The sequence below is a fragment of the Vulpes vulpes genome, chromosome 5, assembly GCF_048418805.1.
Source record: "Vulpes vulpes isolate BD-2025 chromosome 5, VulVul3, whole genome shotgun sequence".
NCBI classification, from domain to species: Eukaryota; Metazoa; Chordata; class Mammalia; order Carnivora; family Canidae; genus Vulpes; species Vulpes vulpes.
In genome coordinates, this window is record NC_132784.1 from 125567170 (window position 1) to 125591608 (window position 24439).

Here is a 24439-nt window from a genome sequence, read left to right on the forward strand (position 1 = left end):
TACAAAACTAGAACTACAGTTGAGGAATACACATAGTATAATACTACTTTTGTTATACATATATATTTTCAAAGGTATATATGTGTGTGTGAGGTTTACAAAAATATATATATTATATATATATATATACATATAAATGGGAAGACTATATTCTAAAATTATTAGAAAAAGATTTGCCTTGCTTTTGCAGATGAAATGAGGAATGAGGAAATGGTGGTCAGAGAATTTTACTTGCAGTTATATTTCTTATAGGTGTTATTTGTGTAATTAAAAATAATTTTCTTGGGCAGCCCCGATGGCCCAGCGGTTTGGTGCCACCTTCGGCCTGGGGTGTGATCCTAGAAACCCAGGATCGAGTCCCACATCAGGCTCCCTGCATGGAGCCTGCTTCTCCCTCTGCCTGAGTCTCTGCCTCTCTCTCTCTCTCTCTCTCTGTCATGAATAAATAAAATAAAAAATCTTAAAAAAAAATAATAATTTTCTTAAATAATGTTAAGTGTTGCCAAATGGTACTCCATTTACAATAACCCCTTTTGTGGTTACCCAGCTTTCAAATGGACACTGCAAAAAGACTGCCATCACACCATTATAAATAGCCTCCAAAATGCCAATTTTCACTTTCAAATAAAATTCACAGTTTAATCAAGATCAAAGCAATTTCTGTTGGAAACCTGAGAGTGTTATACTGAAGGGGGGAAAGAAAACAGCTAAATTCTTCTGACACTGTTCTATCATAAGAAAAGGAGTCTTGTGAAGGTTACACAATGAGCATTTAAAACTAGCTTTAAAAAGTAAATTCCAAAAAAGGGGGAGAAATTCAGTATGTCCCTTCTAATTCTATCATGAGCAGGCTTTTAAAACAAAATAAAATTGCTGAGACAAACTGGTGAATTAAAAAAAAAAAAAGGTATCTAAAAATACAATTTAGCAATCCAAAAATGATCGAGTTTCAGCCAATGGATGCAATGAGCCTATGAAAGACAGGCTAGTGCTACAGAGGAAATGCAGAACACCACCGATGAGGGGTAAGATAACTAAATTTTATGGTAGAGACATGTAATATTTGCGTTCCTTTTTAGACAGTGCAGAGGAGAAAGGCATGTGCTCAAGAAACCAGAGTCAAGTGCCAGTGCAATTACAGAGCAAGAAACATTTCCCACAAAAGAACCACTGCAATGAAGAGGTAAATATAAAATGGCTCAAGATCAGAGCCTTAAGAAATTCTACTCTTGCTTTTTTTTTTAAATTTAACTTCCTCCTTGTCACATCATTATCTACTATATATATTTTTTTTAAGATTTTATTTATTTATTCATTAGAGACAGAGAGAGAGAGAGGCAGAGACACAGGCAGAGGGAGAAGCAGGTTCCCTGCAGGGAGCCCGAAATGGGACTTGATCCCAGGGCTTCAGGATCACACCCTGGGCTGAAGGCGGCGCTAAACTGCTGAGCCACCCAGGCTGCCCTATTATCTACTTTAGTAACAAAATGGTTCCTCAGTTTATACTGAAATATACTAGCCAATGTGTTTTAAGTCATCTGAAGTACCCTTTTGCTAAAGCTAATTCTCTAGAATCTGGATCTACTACAAAGAATGGGGGAGGGGGAAATATTTGGACTGATGGCATTTTACTTCTCGGGTGCCTGTTTTATTCTTCTTCACACTTTCAGGATGCCTGGGTGTCTCAGTCAGTGAAGCATCTGAGTCTTGATTTCGGCTCAGAGCCCTGAGATCAAACTCCACATGCTGAGCTCTGTGCTGAACGTAGCATCTGCTTCAGATCCTCTGTCGCCCTACCCCTGTCCTCCCTTCTCAACCCCTCTCTAAAAACAAAACAAAAACAAAAAAACCTTACATTTGTATCTCATGTATTATATGTATAATTTTAAAATGGTTTTAACTTTTCGCCAGCTCTTAACCAGTTTCCACTGGTTTCCCAGCATGGTCTCTTCCATAACTCCTCCTCTAAACACAAGTGACCCTCAGCCACCCAGCCGTCAAGGAATGAGTAATTCTGGATAGCCATGTGTCATGACAGTTTAAAGATTACGTGTCTTAACTTATTTAAGCAATTCTGGATTGAAACATTCACTTCTGATTTAAAAATAAACTAAACATACATACATACATACATATATACATAAATATAAACTAAGCCAAATATAAAGTTTCTCGTCTACCTCAGGGCCTTTTGTTATAAGCACTCCTCGAATATCCTTGGGGCCTCCGAAAGGTAGCTCAAGGTCTGCTTCAGCACCAAGGGCTCCAAAGTTAGGACAGTGGACTTTTTTTTTTTTTTTTGGCTTCTTACTGCTTTCCTTTGTTGTCCCTTATAGTCACTACATGAGTGCCCTTCCCACTGGCTCATTCTAATTGCTGAGTAAATTATAGATAGTTTCCCACACTGTATATAAAGTTTTCTTTGAATGTTTATGAGTCCTACACATTCAAGGCTCATATAAAAACAGCTCTAGGCCCACTCTCTTTGGGGGTGCCATTGCCACAGTACATCTGCTTCTCTTTGAGCATCCGTTTCATTGCTTCCCAAATGATTAGTTCTGTAACTGCAGCTTGCACATGGAATATAAAAGCACGCCAGACTCTTCTACATTATGGTGGCAACAATAACCCTTGTTTTGTATTATGATGTCAACGATAACTCTTGAATTTGGCAGGGATTACATATCTTTACCTTCATAAAAACACTATGAGGCAGATACAAATATTATCTCTATTTTGCAGAGGAGTAAAACAGGGGGAAAGGTAAGGTAACTTGTCTAAAGTCATCCAGCCATGAAGTGGCCCCAGGTAAATCAAACTCTCAAATCAATGCTACTGCTATCCACAGTGACACACTGGCCCTACCAAACTGGCCTAATTTCTCCATTTCAGAAATCCAAATTCCTGGGGCAGGGAATGCATTATCCCAATTCATCTTTTTTACCCAGGCTACATTATCCACAAGATGCTACACTCCCTGGGGCCTGCTTGCACTGTAACCAGGGTGGACACCTAATCCAATCCCTCCAGGGGACTTAGCATACACCATCTGGAGAGGCTGCGCTGGGGCATCTCCTGCGTACCACCCCATCTGTGTGCTCCTCTCTCCTGACAGCAACACTTAGGAGTGCTTGACATAAATCAGGAACGATCCTCAAAAGTCAAAGAATGAGAATGGAAAAGAAAAATTCTAGAGTTTAGGCAAGAGTTTTTCATCAAGCCCCACAGCACCCACTGCAAATCGCTGTTCCAGCTCTACTCTATATTCAAATTTTTCTATGCAAAATTTTAATTACCTATGGTTTACCGGCATTGCATTTAGGACAGTGTGAATCAAAACTCCTGTCGAGGGATCCCTGGGTGGCGCAGCGGTTTGGCGCCTGCCTTTGGCCCAGGGCGCGATCCTGGAGACCCAGGATCGAATCCCACATCAGGCTCCCGGTGCATGGAGCCTGCTTCTTCCTCTGCCTCTCTCTCTCTCTCTCTGTGACTATCATAAAAAACAAACAAACAAACAAACTCCTGCCGAGTTCCCTACATCTACTCATCAAGGTTCTGGTAAAAAGAAATTCAGAGTTAAATATTTCTTCCTCTAAAGGACCCTAAGCGTTTTGAAGTTTGAAACAAAGGAAAAGCCATGCCCGAGTCTTTGTCATTTTTTTAAAATCCTTTCTTTTTTTTCTGGGGCTGAGGACGACAATCTTCTCCAAAGTTGTCTTTCAACAAATATTATTTTTCTTTTTAAAAAAGTCTGTACTGTGGGACACCTGGATGGCTCAGTAGTTGAACAAACGTCTGCCTTCGGTTCAGGTCATGATCCTAGGGTCCTGGGACCAAGTCCCATATTGGGCTCCCTGTGAGGAGCCTGCTTCTCCCTTGGTCTATGTCTCTGCCCCCCTCTCTCTCTGTCTCTCATGAGTAAATAAAACCTTTTTTTTTTAAATTTCATTTATTTATTCATGAGAGATACAGAGAGAGAGAGAGAGAGAGAGAGAGAGAGAGAGGGGCAGAGACACAGGCAGAGGGAGAAGCAGGCTCCATGCAGGGAGCCCGACGTGGGACTCGATCCCAGGTCTCCAGGACCACGACCTGGGCCGAAGCCGGCGCTAAACCACTGAACCACCCGGGCTGCCCGAGTAAATAAAATCTTAAAAAAAAAAAAAGTATACGCTGCTTTATAATTTTAAGTAATCATCTTTTATTCTAGAGCTACACTGTCCAATACAGAAATCCTAGCCACATTTGGCCACTAAGCACTTGAAAGATGGCTACACTCAACAGAGATGTGCTTTGCACAAAAAGAAAATGAAAAATACTCCATTAATATTTTTATACAGACTACATCTTCATATATGGTTTTGGAGATATTGAGTTAAATGTATTTAATTATATTACTGGATTTGTGAAATAATATTCAGCTGTAAAAAAAAAAAAAAGACTAATTCTGACACCTGCTACAACATAGATAATCTTAAAAACATGCTAAGTGAAATCAGCCAGACAGAAAAGGACAAATATAATTCCACACAAATCTTATTCCAATACATGAAGTACCTAGAGTAAGTAAATTAACAAGAAAACAAAACAGAGGTTGCCAGGGGCTGAGAAGGGGGAGAGGGGGAGTCATGGTTCAGGTCCCACTGTGAAGAAGCCTTACCCGGTTATCAAGGTAGTAAAAGAGGCTACAAAAGTTACCCCAGTTTCTCAGTCGAGAGGATGTCATCACTGCCAGCAAATCAGTTGGTAGTTTGAGAACCTCTAATGAATCCTACCCAATTTAACCCCACAAAAAGGGATCCCTGGGTGGCGCAGCGGTTTGGCGCCTGCCTTTGGCCCGGGGCGTGATCCTGGAGACTCAGGATCGAATCCCACGTCAGGCTCCCGGTGCATGGAGCCTGCTTCTCCCTCTGCCTGTGTCTCTGCCTCTCTCTCTCTCTCTCACTGTGTGCCTATCATAAATAAATAAAATAAAAAAATTTTAAAAAAACCCACAAAAAAAGAGAAGTCCAGTAAATTGGTTTGCTATCGTCAAGCTTAAAAGACAAATCTTATTTTGTCCTACTAAAGAATGGATCTGAGGAGGACGAGAATACTCTGTGAGACGTCAGAGCCATTTCCACAAACCATTCCACAAGTGCTTTTTAACAAGTACCTTCAAAATACTCTGACAAACACAATCCGCTTTGTGCTGAGAGCATGTCTCTGTATAAAGGACACAATTTTACAAAAGTAACATACTATACAAAGAAGCAAATTGTTCTTTTGATTTATAGTATTCAGTCCTCTAAATTTACCAAGTTTCCAAACCTCAATTTATAACCACATTCCCTCACTCCCCTTCCCATTTAAGAGATACATTTAGTTCTGTCTTAAGCAATGAGTCTTTAGAAGACAGATTCCAAATGTAACAAACATACTTACTAAAAATCAATGTGCAGGGATCCCTGGGTGGCTCAGCCGTTAAGTGGCTGCCTTCCGCCGGGGGCGTGATCTTGGAGACCCGTGATCGAGTCCCATGTCAGGCTCCCTGCATGGAGCCTGCTTCTCCCTCTTGCCTGTGTCTCTGCCTCTCTCTCTCTCTCTCTCTCATGAATAAATAAAATCTTTTTAAAAAATAAAAATAAATAAAAATAAAATATGCCATGAAGTATATAAGACACAGGAATGTCAGGGAAAAACAGGAAAGAAAATATGAGAAGTCCACTGGCTTTACAAGAAGTAAAGAAACCCAATCTCAGGAAGCCAAAGGGTGAAACAGCATCACAGCCATTCTTGGATATAAACATTTAAGAAAAGCTTATGAGGCTATTCATGACAGATGAATAATACTAACAATAGCACCTAACAGTGATACTGAGCTATATGTTACCTGTTGTGGGGGCTTCCCATTTATTAGCTCAGTTAATCCACACAAACCTTCCATGGAGCTGGAACTGTAATTTCACCCTACCCTCACTTACTGATGAGGAAACAGAGGCATAGAGAGGTTAAATAATTGTGCCCAAGGTCACACAGCTGATAAATGGCAGAGCTGGGAGAAAGACCCAGGTAACTTGGCTCCAGAAGCTGCTGCTACTACAAAGGGCCTCTCTCAATCTTTATGGCGGGTTCACGATAACATTTATGGTGGGGTTCAAGTACCATAAACTAACAAAAAGATGCAGGGACTAAGAATACTTTCTTTTTTTAAGATTTTATTTATTTATTTGAAAGAGAGAGAGAGCACAAACAGTGAGGAAGGGCAGAGGGAGAGGGAGAGGGAGAAGCAGGCTCCCTATTAAGCAGGGAACCCAATGTGGGACTCAATCCCAGAACCTGGGATCATGACCTAAGCATAACCGACTGAACCACCCAGGTGCCCCAAGACTAAGAATACGTATTGAGCCCACTCACACACTCACTGGACAAAACCCTAAGGAATCTTCAGGAACAATAACTCACCGATGTGATAGAACTGTCAAAAACCTATTTTAAAAATAAAAAATAAAAACCGATGGACTACTGCAAATAGCAAACCAACTGCCAATTACAGATCTTTAGTTTTACATGGGGTTCAATGATACAACACTGACACAGGCCGTGCTCCATACATCACACAGGAATCACAACGGCTGGAATACAAGGCAGGACGCAGCACATCTCTTGTGTCTTGTCACATTTTCCTTCACCATAAACTATACCTTAATGTTGTCTTGTTCAACATGTGCAATTTTTTCAAATCACGCTGGCTTTCAAATCACAGTCATCTGTAATGTGTGGCAAAGTCCTACAACCTACCTCCTTGGCTGTGCACTCTGACAAACGAATACGGAGGAACGAATAGGAATACGGAGGTCCTCAAAACTGTCAGCTGAAAGGCCTTCAGAGGTGATCACGTTCTGGCAGGTTGTTTCCCCCAGACTTGCCAAGTTTTATTAAGCTTTAAGAGAATTAACAAAACCTTTGATAATCACCTGTATCAATTACTTTTGTTTAATTTTCATTACCAATTAAAGTATAATTCACACACTGTAAAATTCAGTTCTGTAAAGTGCTATGTGTGAAACAAACACAGACAGTTGTGTAACCAATCCTGCCACCAAGATACAGAAAAGTTCCAGGCCCAAAACCATTCCTCTGTGCTCCTCTACGGCCAGCTCCTCCCCAAGCATAACCTCTAGCAACTACTGATCTGCTTTCTATCCCTAACCCTTTGCCTTTCCCTTACACTTTCACTTACATTTATATAAATGTAAGTGTATAAACTGCAAACATGAGTCTGGCTTCTTTCACTAAGTGTAACACCTTTTTTTTTTTTTTTTTTAAAGACTTATTTATTTATTTATTTATTTGAGAGACAGAGAGAATGCAAGCAGGGGCAGGGGTAGAGAGAGATAGGGAGACAGAGATCCGCAAGCAAATTCCTCACATAGAGTAGAGCCTGATATGGGGCTCAATCCCACAATCCTGAGATCGTGAGGCACTGAAACCAAGAATTGGCTGTTTAACCAACTGTGTCATCCAGGCACCCCTAAGTGTAACACCTTTTAGATTCATCCATTTGTTGCAAATGTATCAGTAGTTCATTTCTTTTTATTGCTGAGCAATATTCCACTGTACTGATATATCACCACTTGTTTATTAATTCGCCAGTTGAGAGAAATCTGAATGATTACCATTTTTGGCAATTATTAAAGAAAAAAAAGCTGCTATCAAATAAGTGCGCTGGTTTTTATATGAACATAAGTTTTTATTTCACTTGGGTAAAACCCAGAAGCAGGTCATATGATATGATGTGTGAAGGGTCCATTGGGCCCACATCCCCACTAGCACCAGGTATAGTCAGTTTTGTTTTTATTCTAACCATTTTAAAATGTGTATAGAGATAGCTCATGGTTTAATTTACATTTCTCTAATAACTGATAAAATGGTCATCTTTTAATGTGTTTATTTGCCACCTATACATCTTCTTTAGTGAAATGTTAGCTCTTTTGCCCATTTTTTAGTTGGTGTCTTTTCCGGAGTTCGCAAAGTTCTTTATATATTCTAGATAAAAGTCCTTTATCAGATACATGATTTGTAAATATTTTCTACCAGTTTGTGGCTTCTCTTTTTATTATCATAAGAATGTCTTTTTTTTTTTTTTTTTTAAGATTATCTGAGAGAGAGACAGAGCGCGGGAGGCAGGGATAGGGACAGAATCCAAGCAGACTCCCCCTTAAGCACAGAGCCCAACTTGGGGCCTGATCCCAGGACCCCGAAATCATGACCTGAGCTGAAACCAAGAGTCAGACGCTTAACCGACTGAGTCAGGCACTCCAAGAATGTATTTCAAAGAGAAGACTTTAAGTCCAATTTATCTTTTTTTTTTTTTTAACGGATTACACTTTGGGTTTATTTAAGAAATCTTTGCCTAACTTAAGTCACAAAGATTTTTCTCTGAATGTTTTCTTCAACTACTCTGTAGTTTTACATTTAAGCCTATAATCCATTTTGAGCTGATTTTTGTATATTGAGCAAGGTATCAATTACTTTTTTATTTTTACTGCTTGATCCAAAGTTTTGGCCCTTTGAGAACACGGAGAAAGGAGAACCCTCTTACACTGCTGGAAATAATGAAAACTAGTGCGGCCACTCTGGAAAACAGTGTGGAGGTCCCTCAAAAGGTCAAAAATTGAATTACCATATGACCTAACAATTGCACTACTAGGTATTTACCCAAAGGATACAAGAATACTGATTCAAAGGGATACATGCACCCCGATGTTTACAGTAGTATTATCAAACAATAGCCTAACTATGGAAAGAGCCCAGATGTCCATCGACAGATGAATGGATAAAGATGTGGTATATACAAACAATGGAGTATTACTCAGCCATCAAAAAGAACAAAATCGGGATCCCTGGGTGGCGCAGCGGTTTAGCACCTGCCTTTGGCCCAGGGCACGATCCTGGAGACCCGGGATCGAATCCCACGTCGGGTTCCGGGTGCATGGAGCCTGCTTCTCCCTCTGCCTGTGTCTCTGCCTCTCTCTCTCTCTCTCTCTCTGTGACTATCATAAATAAATAAAAATTGTTTAAAAAAAAAATCTTGACATTTGCAACAACGTGGATGGAGCTAGAATGTATTATGTCAAGCAAAGCAAGTTGGTCAGAGACAGACACCATAAAATTTGGAATTTAAGAAAAAAACTGATGAACATATGCGAAGGGGGGAGAAAAGAACTAAAAAGGTGGACAAACCATAAGAAACTCTTAAAATGATAGAAGTGCCTGAGTGGCTCAGTTGGTTAAATATCCAACTCTTGATTTTGGCTTTGGTCATGGTCTCAGGGTCTTGAGATCAAGTCCCATGTCCTGCTCCGTGCTGGGCATGGAGTCTGCTTAAGATTCTCTTTCTCCCTCTCCCTCTCCCTCTCCCCACCACCTCTACTTATGCACTCTCTCAAAAAAAAAAAAAAAAACCTAAAAATTTTGGGGAATCCCTGGGTGGCTCAGTGGTTTAGCGCCAGCCTTCAGCCCAGATCGTGATCCTGGAGTCTTGGGATCGAGTCCCACATCAGGCTCTCTGCGTTGAGCCTGCTTCTCCCTCTGCCTGTGTCTCTGCCTCTGTCTCTCTCATGAATAAATGAATAAAATCTTTTTTAAATAAATAAATAGGGGCAGCCCCAGTGGCACAGCGGTTTAGCGCCGCCTGCAGCCCAGGGCATGATCCTGGAGACCCTGAATCGAGTCCCACGTCGGGCTCTCTGCATGGAGCCTGCTTCTCCCTCTGCCTGTGTCTCTGCCTCTCTCTCTCTCTCTGCATCTCTATGAATAAATAAGTAAATCTAAATAAATAAATAAATAAATAAATAAATAAATAAATAAATAAATAAATAAATATTTTTAAAAAGAGACTCTTAATGATAGAAAAGAAACTGAGGGTTGATGGAGGTGGCTGGGGAGATGGGAAAAATGGGAGATGGGGATCAAAGAGGATACTTGATAGAATAAGCGCTGGGTGTTTTATGTAAGTGATGAATCACTAAATTCTACTCCTGAAAACAATATTATACTATATGTTAACTAGCTAGAATTTAAATAACAGTTTGAAAAAGAAAAATAATTGAAGTCAGGATTTAAAAAAAAAAAAAAAGAACGTTTATGATGTGACCCTGTATACACATAGTTATAAAACACGTGTTCATAGGTCTAGAACTGAACAAAAGTTTCATGAAACTATCCTACTTTTACTGCACGTGATGCTTCCTGACATTTTCTATCCTCTCTATCCTACTTCATTAAAATAATCCTGATAACGATTCTGTCAATGATTTTATGACTTCCCAATGGGCCTGGATCTGCAAATTGAAAAATACAGCATTAAGATAATTTTACATTTTTAATTAGAGAACTACATTTTGGGGCAGCCCGGGTGGCTCAGAAGTTTAGCGCTGCCTTCAGCCCAGGGCCTGATCCTGGAGACCCGGCATCAAGTTCCACATCAGGCTTCCTGGATGGAACCTGCTTCTCCCTCTGCCTGTGTCTCTGCCTCTGTGTGTGTGTGTGTCTTTCATGAATAAATAGATAAAATCTTAAAAAAGAGAGAGAGAGAGAATTACATTTTTGTCTTTTGATTTAAAGGTAGTTACCTCTAAAAGACAAGGACAACATTATGGAGTATAAGATAAGCTCTCCCTTGATTGCTATGGTGCAAAAACAGAATTCTCTCTCAAGCTTGCCTTAAGAGTCTGTTGTTCTAAAACGTATAGTTACTAGAGGGGAAGTGGGTGGGGGAATGGGTAATAGGTGATAGGGATCAAGGAAGGCACTTGTGATGAGCACAGGGCAACATATTGAATTGTTGAATCACTATACGGTATACCTGAAACTAACTGGAATTAAAATAAAATGAAAAACAAAAGTTCTGGCCCTTATCAGAGTATTTATTTGACAAATGTTTTCTGGGCACCTGTATTTGGCCTAGGGATGTAAGAGTGAGTAAGAGGGTACAGACCAATACAGACAACAATATAATCAACTCACTAAAATATAAGGTGAGCAGTGTAAAAACAGACTACATCCAAGTACAATAGCAGGAGAAGGTACTCAGCAGCTTGCAGAGAGCTAGTATCATACTGAGCAACAGTTCAGGCAGAGAACAACATTCTAAAGAGGAAACACGACAAGCAATATACAAAGATTGAAAGAGCAAGGCTGTTTAGGAAATAGCTGGGGGTGGGGGTATTCTTCTCAACCACTCTGTATTCATGGCAGGCACTTTGGCATGCTAGCATTTTTGGCAGGCTATTAGAGGGGACGAAGAAGCAAAAGCCCCACTATACAAGGAAACAACAAAATTTAATCACTACTACAGCATGATAGTATTTCTGTGTCTATAAAACCAAACAAAATTATCAAATAAAGAGGCTTTCAGGATAATATGGTTCAGAATAAGCTGTCAACCCCCAGCCTGGAACAGGTCACCCCAGGCCTTCCCCCAAGTGACTGCCCCTTGGCCCAGCAGGGGAGAGAGAGGTACAGACCCGCTCCCAGCAGAGCCTGTCCCCCAGGAGGCCTGCACTTGCCCTCACGGCCACCAAGAGAACCAAGTAATTTTTACAGTACCCATTCAGCTAGCACTGCTTCCCTGCCTTCCCAGAGGCTGCTCAGCTGTCATCCCAAGCTACCCCTGGCACCAGCACCATTAATGTGCCCTGATTCCTCAGTCGCTCTCCCCACTGCCCACTGGAACTCAAGAACCATCAGCAAGTCCCCACAACCTCTGCCCTGCCTCTAAAAGGACCACCTTCCCACACTTGGCTGGCCGCTCCTGCAGATGTGACTTCTCCTGAAGGCCCCAGGAACCAGAAGTCCGTGTTCCTCCAGTGTCCCCATCCTGCAGGCCCTGGATGGAGGTAGGGCCACTGTTCTCACATCCCCATTCTTAATACCAGTGAGTGGGTTCAGGTGGGAGAGCCTGACACTTCAAGTTCCCACAGCCTTTTCAACTAAGGGCTTTGTCTCATCTCAACATTGTGAACAGCCTCTTTTTTATCTACATAATTTAAAAAATATTTTCCATATGGCCCATAGACAGAATGAAGAATATCTGTTTGTAGAATTTCACCTTTTATTAACCTTTCTGGAAAAGATACTGATGAACTAACTTTTCAGAAATTAAGAATGAAGAACAATGAACCGGGCAGCCCGGGTGGCTCAGAGGTTTAGTGCTGCCTTCAGCCCAGGGTGCGATCCTGGAGACCAGGGATTGAGTCCCACGTTGGGCTCCCTGCTTGGAGCCTGCTTCTCCCTCTGCCTGTGTCTCTGTCTCTCTCTCTCTCTCTCTCTCTCTCTCTCTCTCTCCGTCTCTCATGAATAAATAAATAAAATCTTAAAAAAAAAAAAAAAGAACAATGAACCTTGTAAAGATAAAGTCAATTGCTATCTGGATAAACTGTATCTGTACTCAGAACAGTGAAGCTTTACATTTTTTATCTGCAGAACAAGCAATACTTTCTTTAACTGAAACACTAACACTTTCTTCCATCCTATCCCTAACTGAGGAAAACCTCACCATCCCACATGGCCCACACTACAAAACCCATTCACACAGTTTCTACCCAGAAGGTGGGGGAGGGGAGTCCTAGGACTGACCTGCTAAAGGATCCACTGAAGGAGTCAAAGGAGACCTCAGGTCACCTGATGAAGTCTATCTTCTGATCTTTAAAATTCGAGATTTGGTACTATTATATTCTATAATATATTTTAACTAAGTCATTATTAATGCTTCTTTTTTATATTGTCCTTTATCTTATCATTTTTAGCCAAATTTTTAAAAATCGGAACCTAAGGGCACATAAGTGATTTCCTTAACTAGAGATAGATATGGTAGGATATAGTATTCTTTTATGTTCTGATTTTTATTATTTTATTTTTACTTTTTTTTTTTACAAAATATTTCTTTATTTGAGAGAAAGTGAGAGGGCAAGCATATATGTGCAAGCCAGGAAAGGGGCAGAGGGCAAAGAAGAGCTCAGTATCTATGTGGCCTGGATGGTCACTACGGGAAGAACAGGGAGGCACAGTCTACCATCTCCTGAATCAAAATGAGCAGGAAACAGGCCTGTAGCAAATGGGGAACTAGTTCCAGTGCAGTTTCACCCAATCTTCTCACCTGTGATAACACTACTCTAACTTTAACGTAGAGACCCACTCCTCTCCAACACTCCCAAATCCAACGCAGCTGCCACCAACACAGCGTCTCAGTGAACACTGATACCACATTTTCCAGGGTGTGAATTTGGTGCCAGGTGATCCAAACTACTCCAGTCCAAATAAATTATAGAAAAAAACACATTTCCACAGGTCTAAAATATTTCCAAAGTAAAAACGATCACTTTTTCAAGTTATAAGCACATGAGGATACCACCATAAATGAAATACAATATTTAACAAATAAACTTTGTGCTTCAACCTAATTTAAATGTACAAATTAATTTATATTTTTAGAGGTTTAATTTATTTAGTTTTAGAGAGAGAGGGCAAACGTGAACAGGGGAGGGGCAAAGGGAAAACAGAATGAACATGAGTGGTGGAGGGGGCAGAGGGAAAGAGATTCCTCAAGCAGACTCCCCACTGAGCATGGAGCCTGACTCAGAGCTGGATCATGATCTGAGCTGAATAAGACATTTAAAAAAAAAAAAAAAAAAGAATAGGACATTCAACCAAGTGAGCCACCCAGGCACCTTCATGCAGCAAACTTTTAAGTGTGACTTTCATAAGAATTATGAAAAAGACAAATTAATGTTTCAATGAGACACTTAAAATGTATGTGATTTTCTGGCATGGTTTATGGAAGCAAAGTAACAGGTACAGGACAATTGTAATTTTTTCATATGCAACAAGTATTTAAGGCCAAAGCACAGTTGGTTGAGATATACACATGTACAGGCTCCATGTTGATATATAATGAAAAATGACTTTTTTTTTTTTAAGAAAAGATTTTTTTATTTGTTTATTCATGAGAGACACAGAGAAAAAGAGAGAGAGAGAGGCAGAGACACAGGCAGAGAGAAAGGCAGGCTCCAAGCAGGGAGCCCAACGTGGGACTTGATCCTGGGTCTCCAGGATCACATCCCAGGCCGAAGGGGTGCTAAACCGCTGAGCCACCCGGGCTGCTCGTGAAACATGACCTTAATGAGGAAAAAACAAATGAACATTTAATTTTGTGGGACATTAAATCCACAAGTGAAATATACAGAAACAAAAGGAGAATGGTCTTGTCACATTACCATAAAAAATTTAAAGAAAATATGACTTTAGGGATGTCTGGGTGGCTCAGTGGTTGGGTGTCTGCCTTCAGCTCAGGTCGTGGTCCTGGGGTCCTGGAATCGAGTTCCATGTCGGGTTTCCTGCATGGAGCCTGCTTCTCCCTCTGCCTGCGTCTCTGCCTCTCTCCCTCTCTCTCTATATCTCGAATGAATGAATGAATGAAATAAAATAAAATAAAAATATGACTTTGTTCCACCACGACAGCATTAAGCACTGAAAAAGTCCTCAAAATTAGTCAGAAATTGGGATTTAAATTTTTCCTCGTTATCTGATTCCTTAAATTAAGTCTCATCTTCCATAAGACTTTTTCCTCATCTATAATATGCTATCAAAGTAATAATTTAATTCATCCAATTGAATGATTACACAAAAAAATTAGAACACAAGAAAATTTGTTCATTGGAGGAAAGGGGTGAGGGAAGCTAATAAAATATATGGGACATAGGGTGAATAATGTTCCAAATATTTTCACTAAGTGATAAAAAAGCAGTTAGAACCTGTTCTTTGTTTTGGATCTTTCATGAACTGCTAAAGAAAATAACATTTTGAGAAAATCAGAAGTAACATTTTGAATTTTTTTTTAATTTTTATTTATTTATGATAGTCACGGAGAAAGAGAGAGAGGCAGAGACACAGGCAGAGGGAGAAGCAGGCTCCATGCACCGGGAGCCCGATATGGGATTCGATCCCGGGTCTCCAGAATCACGCCCTGGGCCAAAGGCAGGCGCTAAACCGCTGGGCCACCCAGGGATCCCAGAAGTAACATTTTGAGAAAGTTAGAAGAACTAATGATAAAAAGTTTCACAGTGACCTAAAAACACAAAATTTGCAATGGAAAACTTCGTTGCAGTCCAGCATCCCCCTACCCCCCCCCACCCCCGCCAAAAAAAACCTCCATATCAAAATCCCAAGTGAAGACAATGCTAACTTGTTTATTTGATCTCAATGGCACCGCTACAGTAGGAACATCCCACAAAGACCAAAAGTCAATTGGCCCCATTGTTTGAGTCTGCTGAAGTAACAAGGAGTTAACTGTGGCTCAGAAACTGGTTTCATCATCCTGAAAACGTTCTGGCTCATAGTCTATGAGTCAAAAACAATAAGTCAAAAACTCTAACAACCCAGGACTGCCTATTCAGGTTATTCACCAGACTTGGCACTCAGCGATTTTTGGCTGATGCCAAAAATTGATTTTAACATCAAAGGATAAAGACTTATGACCGGTGAACACAGTCAAACCCTAAAGGTGTAACGAGACCTTGAGGTACAATGGCAGCATTGTTGGAATAAGTACACAGCATTTGGAAGCCAGATTCATTTCAACTTGAAACTGTAAGTGTATTTACAAGTAAGTCTTACTCAGACCATAAAAACTGCAGAGAAGTGCCATCTTAAATCCTTTTTGGCTTAAGGCAGAATGTGCATACATGCATAGTACAGTCAACAGAAATGTCTTGCCCAAAGACCAGACACTGAATTTTGCCTTTAACCCTTCATTTCCCATCCTATGCCTTAGATGACTGATTTAAAAAAAAAAAACAAAAAAACAAAAAAACAAAAAAACAAAAAAACACAACTGACCAAAAATCCAAAATATTTGATCCATCTGTTTTAGTATTGTGACTACAGAACTCCTGCGACTAATGATATATTGAGCAATTCATTCTGGGTACCTCAAGTTTGCCCTGCCCTAGTAACTGCTACTAGTAACTGCTACACAATGCCTACAAAGCCCTTCAGACTAGGGCCATCTCCTTGCAAAAGAAAAACTAAAGGCCTCCCTAGACCAGAGTTGTATCAAAAAGTATATGACTTTAAAAATCAAACCTCCACAGAGTTACAGAAGATCCCTGATCTAACTGAAAAATACAAAATATCAATCTAGAAGCATCCAGACTGTGACAATAAGTAACCATTGCTCGAAATGCTTTAAGCCAAGTACCTATTTTAGTGAGCTTCTATGTTCTCTGGATTCAAAAGCCTCAGAAGGATGGAGAAAATACAGGATGTTTACTTAACAAAATCCTGCTTTATCACAGCAGTATAAAAAAAAAAAAAAAAACATGAAAAGGAACTAATAGTTAGTTTATTCTAAAGAATTAACTTTTGAAAACAAAAAGCTTCCTCCAGATAAACCATGCTCTTTTCCTCGTTCCTGTGTTATTCTAATTGTCTTCTGTACAATTTGAAGGAGAGAGTCAGAGCTGAATTATCCAAAAGGAAGATGAAGCGTGATGTGGAGGAGAAGAAACCTCCACTACCCTCTTAGGTTCAGACACTGGGGCCCACAAATCAAACTGATAAAAGGCAAATTAACAGGAGGAAAAGAAACTTGTTTGTTTACGCATATCAAAGCGCATACACACAAGAAAACTTGGTGATGAGCAACTCAAAGGGACTTAACAAACGGTGCTGGAAGGGAAAGAGGCCTTGTGAAGAAAAAGAGGTTGGGGGTGGTTGTGAGAAGGGGACTAAGTACAGTACAAAAGGGTTGTTTGTTTACTAGGTGTGTTACACAGATAAGATCCTCCCCACTCCTGGTTTGAGAAAGGGAAACACTTCTACAAATGGAATTTATCTCAGGCTTTTAGACAGAAGGTAAGAGGGCAGAAAGCTACTGCCTTGGGTTTGAAATAATTTTTTTTGCCATAGTGGCTTGTTTTGAGGTTGCAAACCCCTTAGCATGCTCAGGGAATACACCCCGAAATTAGAAGAATGTTTTTTCATTTTCTTTTTCTTAAGAATTTTAAGATTGCCATTTTGTGTACTTTTTCAACCATGGGTGGCAATGGAAATTCTTCTTTAGCTTGCTGTTGAGAGTACTGTCAATTTTCATTTTGCTGGGAGAAAAAGAGGCCCCGTGCTTCAAGCTTTTAAAGGATTTAACCAGGCCCTGGAGGGCCATCGATCTCTGTACTCTCACCTCATGCCTTTCAATATATTTGCCAAAAATACCATAAATAGCTTTAGAACATTAATGAAAGTCATTAGAACTAGGAGTTATTACTGCAAAGGACATATCATTAGCATTAAACCATTTAAGTAGAAATATTGAAACTTAAGAGACCACCACAGTCAACTTCTGGTCAACTCTTTTAAATCAGGCAAGCAACATTCTTTTGAAATCCCAGAAAGAGGAGAGGGGTTTTCTATCATTGAAGCAGCAGGATGTTACTCTGTCTTAAACAAAGAAAAAAGTCATGTAGAAAGACTTGCTGGCTAACTGCCGCCCTGTCACTGGCAAGAAGCCACCTTCGGCTGGAAAAGCATTTAACCAAAACATTCATTTTCAAATATCTTTATGGGCAATCCATTTTATTTATTTTTATTTATTTTTATATTTAATTTATTTATTCATGAGAAACACACAGAGATAAAGAGGCAGAGACAGAAGCAGGCTCCATGCAGGGAGCCCGACGTGGGACTCAATCCCGGGTCTCCAGGGTCACGCCCTGGACTGAAGGCGGCATGAAACCGCTGAGCCACCGGGGCTGCCCTGGGCAATCCATTTTAATGTCGTGTACATTTCTAACTTAGGTAGAGAGTAACTTTTAAGAAGAAAATGAAAAACAAATGTCATAAACTTCTCAGAATTAGAATTAAAACACTACCACAGGAGTATTATGTATAAGAAAGTAATTCTAAGAAAGGGAGGGAAAAGACCCTAATACTGAAAAAAGAAATGATTGAACACAAACTTACTTACAACTTGATTATGGAAATACAAACTCACATTTAGGTCAGGCGTCAAATCATCATGCCACCCAGTTCTGAAAAGGGAACACAGTCCTTTCCCTCTTATGTCACAGCTCTGCCTAGTGGAGAAAGACACCGAGCATCAGGCAGGTGCAAATGGACAAGGGCTGGGAACACAAAGGCCTCAGCTCAAAAGGAGGATTTAATAAAAGGGTCAGATTTTATAATGTCAAACCATGACTCCCCCAGTAGGGATGGGGGAGGGGGTGTCAATTAAAGTAATTAATTTTCAGTGCTATTTTAGTAGGGTCTTACTACTAAAAAATTTAGAAGTACAAGTGCCGTTCCATCTGCCTTGGTGGATACAAAGAGGCTTTTCTTCCTGTAAGAAAGGCTTATTGTTAAAACAAGAATTCTGCGATCTTTTAAAAAAGGATAAACAAACGATAAACCAAAAGAGGGCATACAGAATCAATTTCCAACGTGCACTAAGTAAGTGGCTTACTCCAGAACTTATTAGTCCATTAGAACTGGTGACCTAGACTGTGCTGGATACTACAAAGAAAGGCAGGCGAGAGGCCTCCTACCCTTTACACCACTCCCTGGCCACACCATCCATTTGGTCACTGACATTTACTGATTTTTTTTCTTTTACTTTTTCCTGATACTTCCAAGTATTATCTAAATCTTACTTTTACATGGAAAACCTCCATGACAAAAAGTACCAAAGGTATACCTCTACAAATGCACAGTGCCTTGAGGAAATCTTTAATAAATATAAATATGCTATAATACAAAATCCCAAGGAATTTATAGTTCTGAATTTCCTACATTGGACCATAAGTATACATTTTATAATCAGAATATATAGTTTTTACAATTAAGTAGTAACTTAACAATTAGGTGCGTTATACCATGGTGACTAGGAGTATGGGTTCTGGCTGACTGCCCATATATGCATGACTACTCATAAAATTCAAATCACTTACTATCCCTAACCACCATCTAGAAAAAAGAGAATTTAGGTGTGGCTGGGTGGCCCAGTCAGTTAAGCAGTCGACTCTTGATTTCAGCTCAGGTCATGAGATCAAACTCTGCATTCAGTGGGCATTCTGCTTGAGATCCTCTCTCTTCCCACCCCCCCTCTGCCTCCATATATACATGCTCTTTTTATTAATTAATTTAATTAATTAATTTAATTAATTTATTTATTTATTCATTCATTCATTCATTCATGAGAGACATAGAGAGAGAGAGAGAGAGAGAGAGAGGCAGAGACACAGGCAGAGGGAGAAGCAGGCTCCATGCAGGGAGCCCAACATGGGACCCGATCCTGGGTCTCCAGGATCACACCCTGGGCTGAAGGCGGCGCTAAACCACTGAGCCACCCGGACTGCCCTCTCTCTAAAATAAATAAATAAACCTCTTTAAAAAAAAACAAAAAAAAAAAACAAAAACACAGTATTTAATGGGAGTATCTGTCTCTTAACACTGTAAGAGGATGGCACAATATAATATATACAAAAGTGGTTGGCAAAGTGGGAGGCCTTAATAATTATTACAGCTTCACTACTACAGTAGTAGGCTTATCACCTAAATATATCCCAAAGTTATAAGTTTGGGGTGAGGGCTTTATTGTTCCACCTGAAGGTCATAACAGTTTATGATACTGTTTTCATAGAAAATTAATTTTCCACCAAGAATTTAAAAAACAAAACAAAACACTAAAAACAACCCTGTCCTTCTTTTGCCAACAAGCAAACCTTGAAACAGACTGAAATAGCACCCAAGGGGTTTTTTTGCCTCCCTTCTCCCATTTCACCTCCCAAGAATTCATAGCATTATGTTTTCAGAGAGCTCTAGAAAACGCACCCTGCTGTATGCCATTATCAAGTGTAAAAATGTTCACACGGCTAAACTGAAGAGTACTACATACTAGAACTTCTGTTGAGAACAACCAGCAGAGCAAGAGTTATCTTAAGGAATGGTAAACATGTACGGACTTTCATTTACTTGTACAGACTTTAATCGTCATTCTCATGACCACCCAAAAAGCTATAATGCAAAATTCTTGTGATTTGGAGCCAAATGGTATTGTTTTTGAAACTTTCTACTATAACGTTACACATTAATGTAACAGAAAACTCACTCAAAAGAATTCTTACTCTTGGATCTCTCTACAAGTACTGGCAGTGTTCTAGTAGAAGCAAGTGTTCTAAGTACTTACTAAATCCCTGGCACTATTGTACACATTTTACATATAATAATTGATTTACTGTTTGCAACAATGCTTTGAGGTAAGTAAACACTTCGGGGCCCCCAGGGACAGCTGAGGAAATTGAGGCACACAAGGGAGAAGCAGTGACTCTCACAACTGAGACACAGACACAATCTGTTGCTTTTCACCACCACCAGGCTGGTATGTCTGGTGGCTAGTAACCGCTTCTATTGGCAGGAACACTTCTGGAGTGCCTAAAGCACCTACACAAATACGTAGAACATTTGGGAGGACAAAATGGAGTGTCCACAGAGAACCACAAGACTCTTCCTCTCTCCTTTCTCAAATCAGCATAATAGCCTGAATAAGAGGACACTGTCTGCTATAGTGTTCCCAGGATTCATTCATTCTTATCTGAAAAGGAATTTCATAATGAACGTAAGTACTCAGATGACATAACTTCACCAAAAATAATCAGAATTTCTCCCTCCCTAATCATTCATTCTAATTGGAGCAGTCACCATTCCTGCCCTGGTATCTCACACTTCTCTAATCCTTGGCCTATAATGCTGCAGAGTCAAGTTTCAAAAACAGAAAACCGATCCCATTACTGCCCCACTTTAAAGCTTTTCAGGGTTGCCCCATATCCTACGGCTACAGAACACTGCTTGGGTTTGGGATCAGCTCCCTATGAATTTATGGACCTTGGCCAAAAAAACAAGTGCACAGAAATTTTGCATACAGTCACCCCAAGGCACAATTGTGCCCCAAGGCACAATTTACTTAATGCCTTAAAATTCCAAACATAAGTAACAAAATTCCATCTTTAATTTCAAAAAGGAATTAAAGATTTCTCCAAGCAACTCCATAAATATTTGGTGAAGGTAAGAGATAATAGTATTTTAGCTGAAACCCATCCATCAACATACAGATTACATGTCAAAAACTTTAAAAAGGAATTTAGGAGCTTCAGAATGATAAACTTTCCCATAACTGTGTCCTTTTATTTGTGTCATTAGGACAGTCATTCTAATGTCCTTGGAAATTCAACTCACCAGCACTTTATGAACGGCTCAGCTGTGTATATACATATGAAAGTTTAAAGCAAAAAAAAAAAGAAAAAAAAAGTTTAAAGCACTATTCTCAATTAGCCTCACAGAAAAACAGAAGGAAGGATAGAAGAGTACTGTCATCGACTGAGGAATATTATAAAAGACCAGGCTACCAGGTATGAGAGTCAAGAAGCTCAACTAGGAGCAACTAGAAACAAGGGGGGGTGGGAGGCCCAGGAAAATGCAAAGCCCAAGGAAGCCAAGTCCTTGGGATCAAACCAAATTCCTCCCTGCGCTCACATCCCCGCATCTAGTGACAGTGACAGGGCAACAGAGGCAGAAGAATGTCACCCAAGACCAGCAGGAGGCACAGAGAAAATTTTCAAGCAGTAGAGAATCACACCATGTATTTTAGAAAGCTTCAAATCACTGAAGATGTAACCTTCTGATGTTCAAAGTAAGACTATCTGTGTCACTGTGGAGAAGTCAAAGCCTTGCTGCAAAAGCCTTTAGATTATCACTGCAATAGTGCCTTACCTGTGTACGGCCCTTTACAGTTTCCAAAGTATATCTAACTTTCAGCCTCACAATCATCCCAGGCAAAAGAAAATGCCCACCTTCAATTTTGCACATGAAAGGTCTTCTGACTCTACTCGCCTCTCCACGAACATAATATCGTGTGACTCCCCTGACTGATGTCAGGAGAAATACGCATAGTACGTCCACATAATATGAACAGAGAGAAAAAAAATGGAGCCAAAAGCAGGAGAAGCAAGTTAAGAAATGAACATGGAGGGACGCCTGGGTGGCTCAGCGGTTGAGCGTCTGCCTTCAGCCCAGGGCGTGATCCTGGGGTCCTGGGATCAAGTTCCGCATCAGGCTCCCTGCGAGGAGCCCACTTCTCCCTCTGCTATGTCTCTGCCTCTCTGTCTCAGTGTCTCTCATGAATAAACAAATAAAAGCTTTAAAAAAAAAGAAAAGAACATGGAGAATTTGAACAAAGAAATTATTCTCTAAAAAATGTATAATATCTGCCATATGTATAGCATATACATGCAAGTCAAACCACAATTATAAAGCAAACAATAACGGAGCCATCCCACAAGAACAATGAAGGGAAACAATGAAGGGAAGCGGGGTTAAGGCCAGAAGGAAAGGAAGATTGTTGGGTTTTGTGTTTCTTTTATTTTTCTAATTAATATTTTTTTAAGTAATTTCTACACCCAACATGGGGGTTGAATTCACAACTCCAAGGACCAAAGAGTCAGATGCTCTACCAACTTAGTCAGCCTGGCACCCATGTTCCTTTTAAAAGGGGGTAAAATGAGAAGGAAAAAATGCCAGTGAAAAGGGAAAGGCTGTGAATTTCACTGTGAACATCCACTTCTCCAAGGTTAAAGTAATTTCCTTAAGATCATTTACTGAGCCCTCGTCCATTCATCCAGGTACTGTCCAGTACACTGATGATGATCTTGTGACCTCTCTCTAGCCCCAGAGTTACCCCTCACCAGGTTCCGTGCCATTTATTTCAGTGTGGATTTTTAAAAGCTCCCTGAGTAATGCTTCGACCAAAATGATAACCTGCCTGAATGTGTAAAAGATGTATTTTTCTTTCCCAAAGAAGGTGCCACGGAGCTCCTCTTACTGCTACATCACCTTTAGAAAGAAAACCAGAGGAGGTGCTTCTTCAAAGACCCCAAACTCCTGAGACTGAAAATCTGGAGCCTCTACTTCACCATCAAGAGATTTCTTCCTTGTTGGTTGCACTGTTATGGAAGTTGCAGTTTTAGAATTATTTCCATCACATGTAACTAGAGGAATGAGTAGAGTCTCTGAAGCCTTTAGAAACAATTCCATCATAAAGCGTTAAGCAGATATTTTTGAGCTCCGTTTTCAGCCACTTTTTCAGGAGATGGTTCCTTCTCTACTCACGAGTGCAGGTAACTCAGCACCTTCTTTCCTCCATAAAAGGCAAGAATTTTATCTTACAGACTCCAGATGCATTACAGTTAAAAACTATTCTGTTCGCTGATGCCAAAACTAGTACATTCACTCACTATCCTATCATCACCCTGTTTAATTTTCTCCATAGCACCAATCTGAAATTATTCACGGTCACTACCATATCCCTAGCACACTGAAAAACTGGTTACAATTAACAAGACTCCCCAGAAATCTGCAGTGAGCCGCCCCTCCCCCTGGCCACCTCAGAACACAAGGGCTCAATTCCACACAGAGCATGTGGCCTTGGAAAGCAAGAGCTGAGGTCAGAACAGGTGGACTCAGCCCTGTCACTTACTGGCAGCTGAAGGACCTCTTGCTGCCGCAGATGAACAATTCATGCCTCAGTAAGTATAATAATACACAAATATGGCGAAATCCATAAGTAAATTTTTAGTCATTTTGGAACAAACCAGTAAATCAACAATTTTGAATCTGCTAGATAAAAGGGAAGAATCAAGCTAGTATACAGACTTTCCTAAACAAAACGCACCTCAAGTATATGCAAACAGTTGATACGGGGAAGCTTCTCTACAAAGTATTATAGGAAATGAATAAAGGAAAGATGGAATGGGGCACCTGGCTGCCTCAGTGGTAGAGTGTGCAACTCTTCATCTCAAGGTTATAAGTTCAAGCCCCACATTGAGTGGGTATAGAGCTTACTTAAAAATAAAATCTTAAAAAAAAAGGAAAGATGGAATGATATGAACAATTTTTTTATATGAACAATTTAGAATATCTCATGAATTAATGGATGCAGGCAGTGGCTATCACAACAGGCTGATATCACAAAAGAAGGGTTAGTCAGACATTACATGCATTGAAAGATATAAAGTTAAAACTTCTTTCTGCCTAACAAGTAGTAATTTTTTTAAACCTGAGTAAAAAATGGCAACAGATATGACAGGGATTAAGGGGATGGAAGGGGCACGAGTGAGAGTCACACAAAGGTTGTTTCTTGAACTCTTATTTTTTTTAAAAAAAGAGAAAAATCACCCAAAAAGAAAAGCTGGCAAAGAAATTAGAAACATACAAATGAAAAACTAGAAACAGCTAATAAATATAAAAGGGGAAAGTGTGACCTCATTTATAATCAACTGAAAATTAAAATAATGACTTATCTATTTGTTTATACTGCACTGGAGAACTCACAAGAGTTTAGTTACATAACTTAAAG

The 24439-nt window shown here is 40.0% G+C and overlaps 1 protein-coding gene across 7 annotated transcripts in view; it reads right to left on the reverse strand.

The window, feature by feature from the left end:
- The window catches only part of SRPK2 (SRSF protein kinase 2), a 239927-nt gene that overhangs the window by 149701 nt on the left and 65787 nt on the right, over positions 1 to 24439 (reverse strand). The window contains exon 3 of one of the 7 annotated variants that reach the window (XM_072759930.1): positions 18029 to 18110. The exons of 5 other annotated variants lie outside the window; for them this stretch is intronic. In XM_072759930.1, the coding sequence (XP_072616031.1) occupies positions 18029 to 18030 (2 nt within the window). In that variant the 5' untranslated portion in view covers positions 18031 to 18110. Of the gene's footprint in view, positions 1 to 18028; positions 18111 to 24439 lie in introns of those variants that run through there. One more of the 7 variants, XM_072759924.1, reaches the window with a different exon arrangement.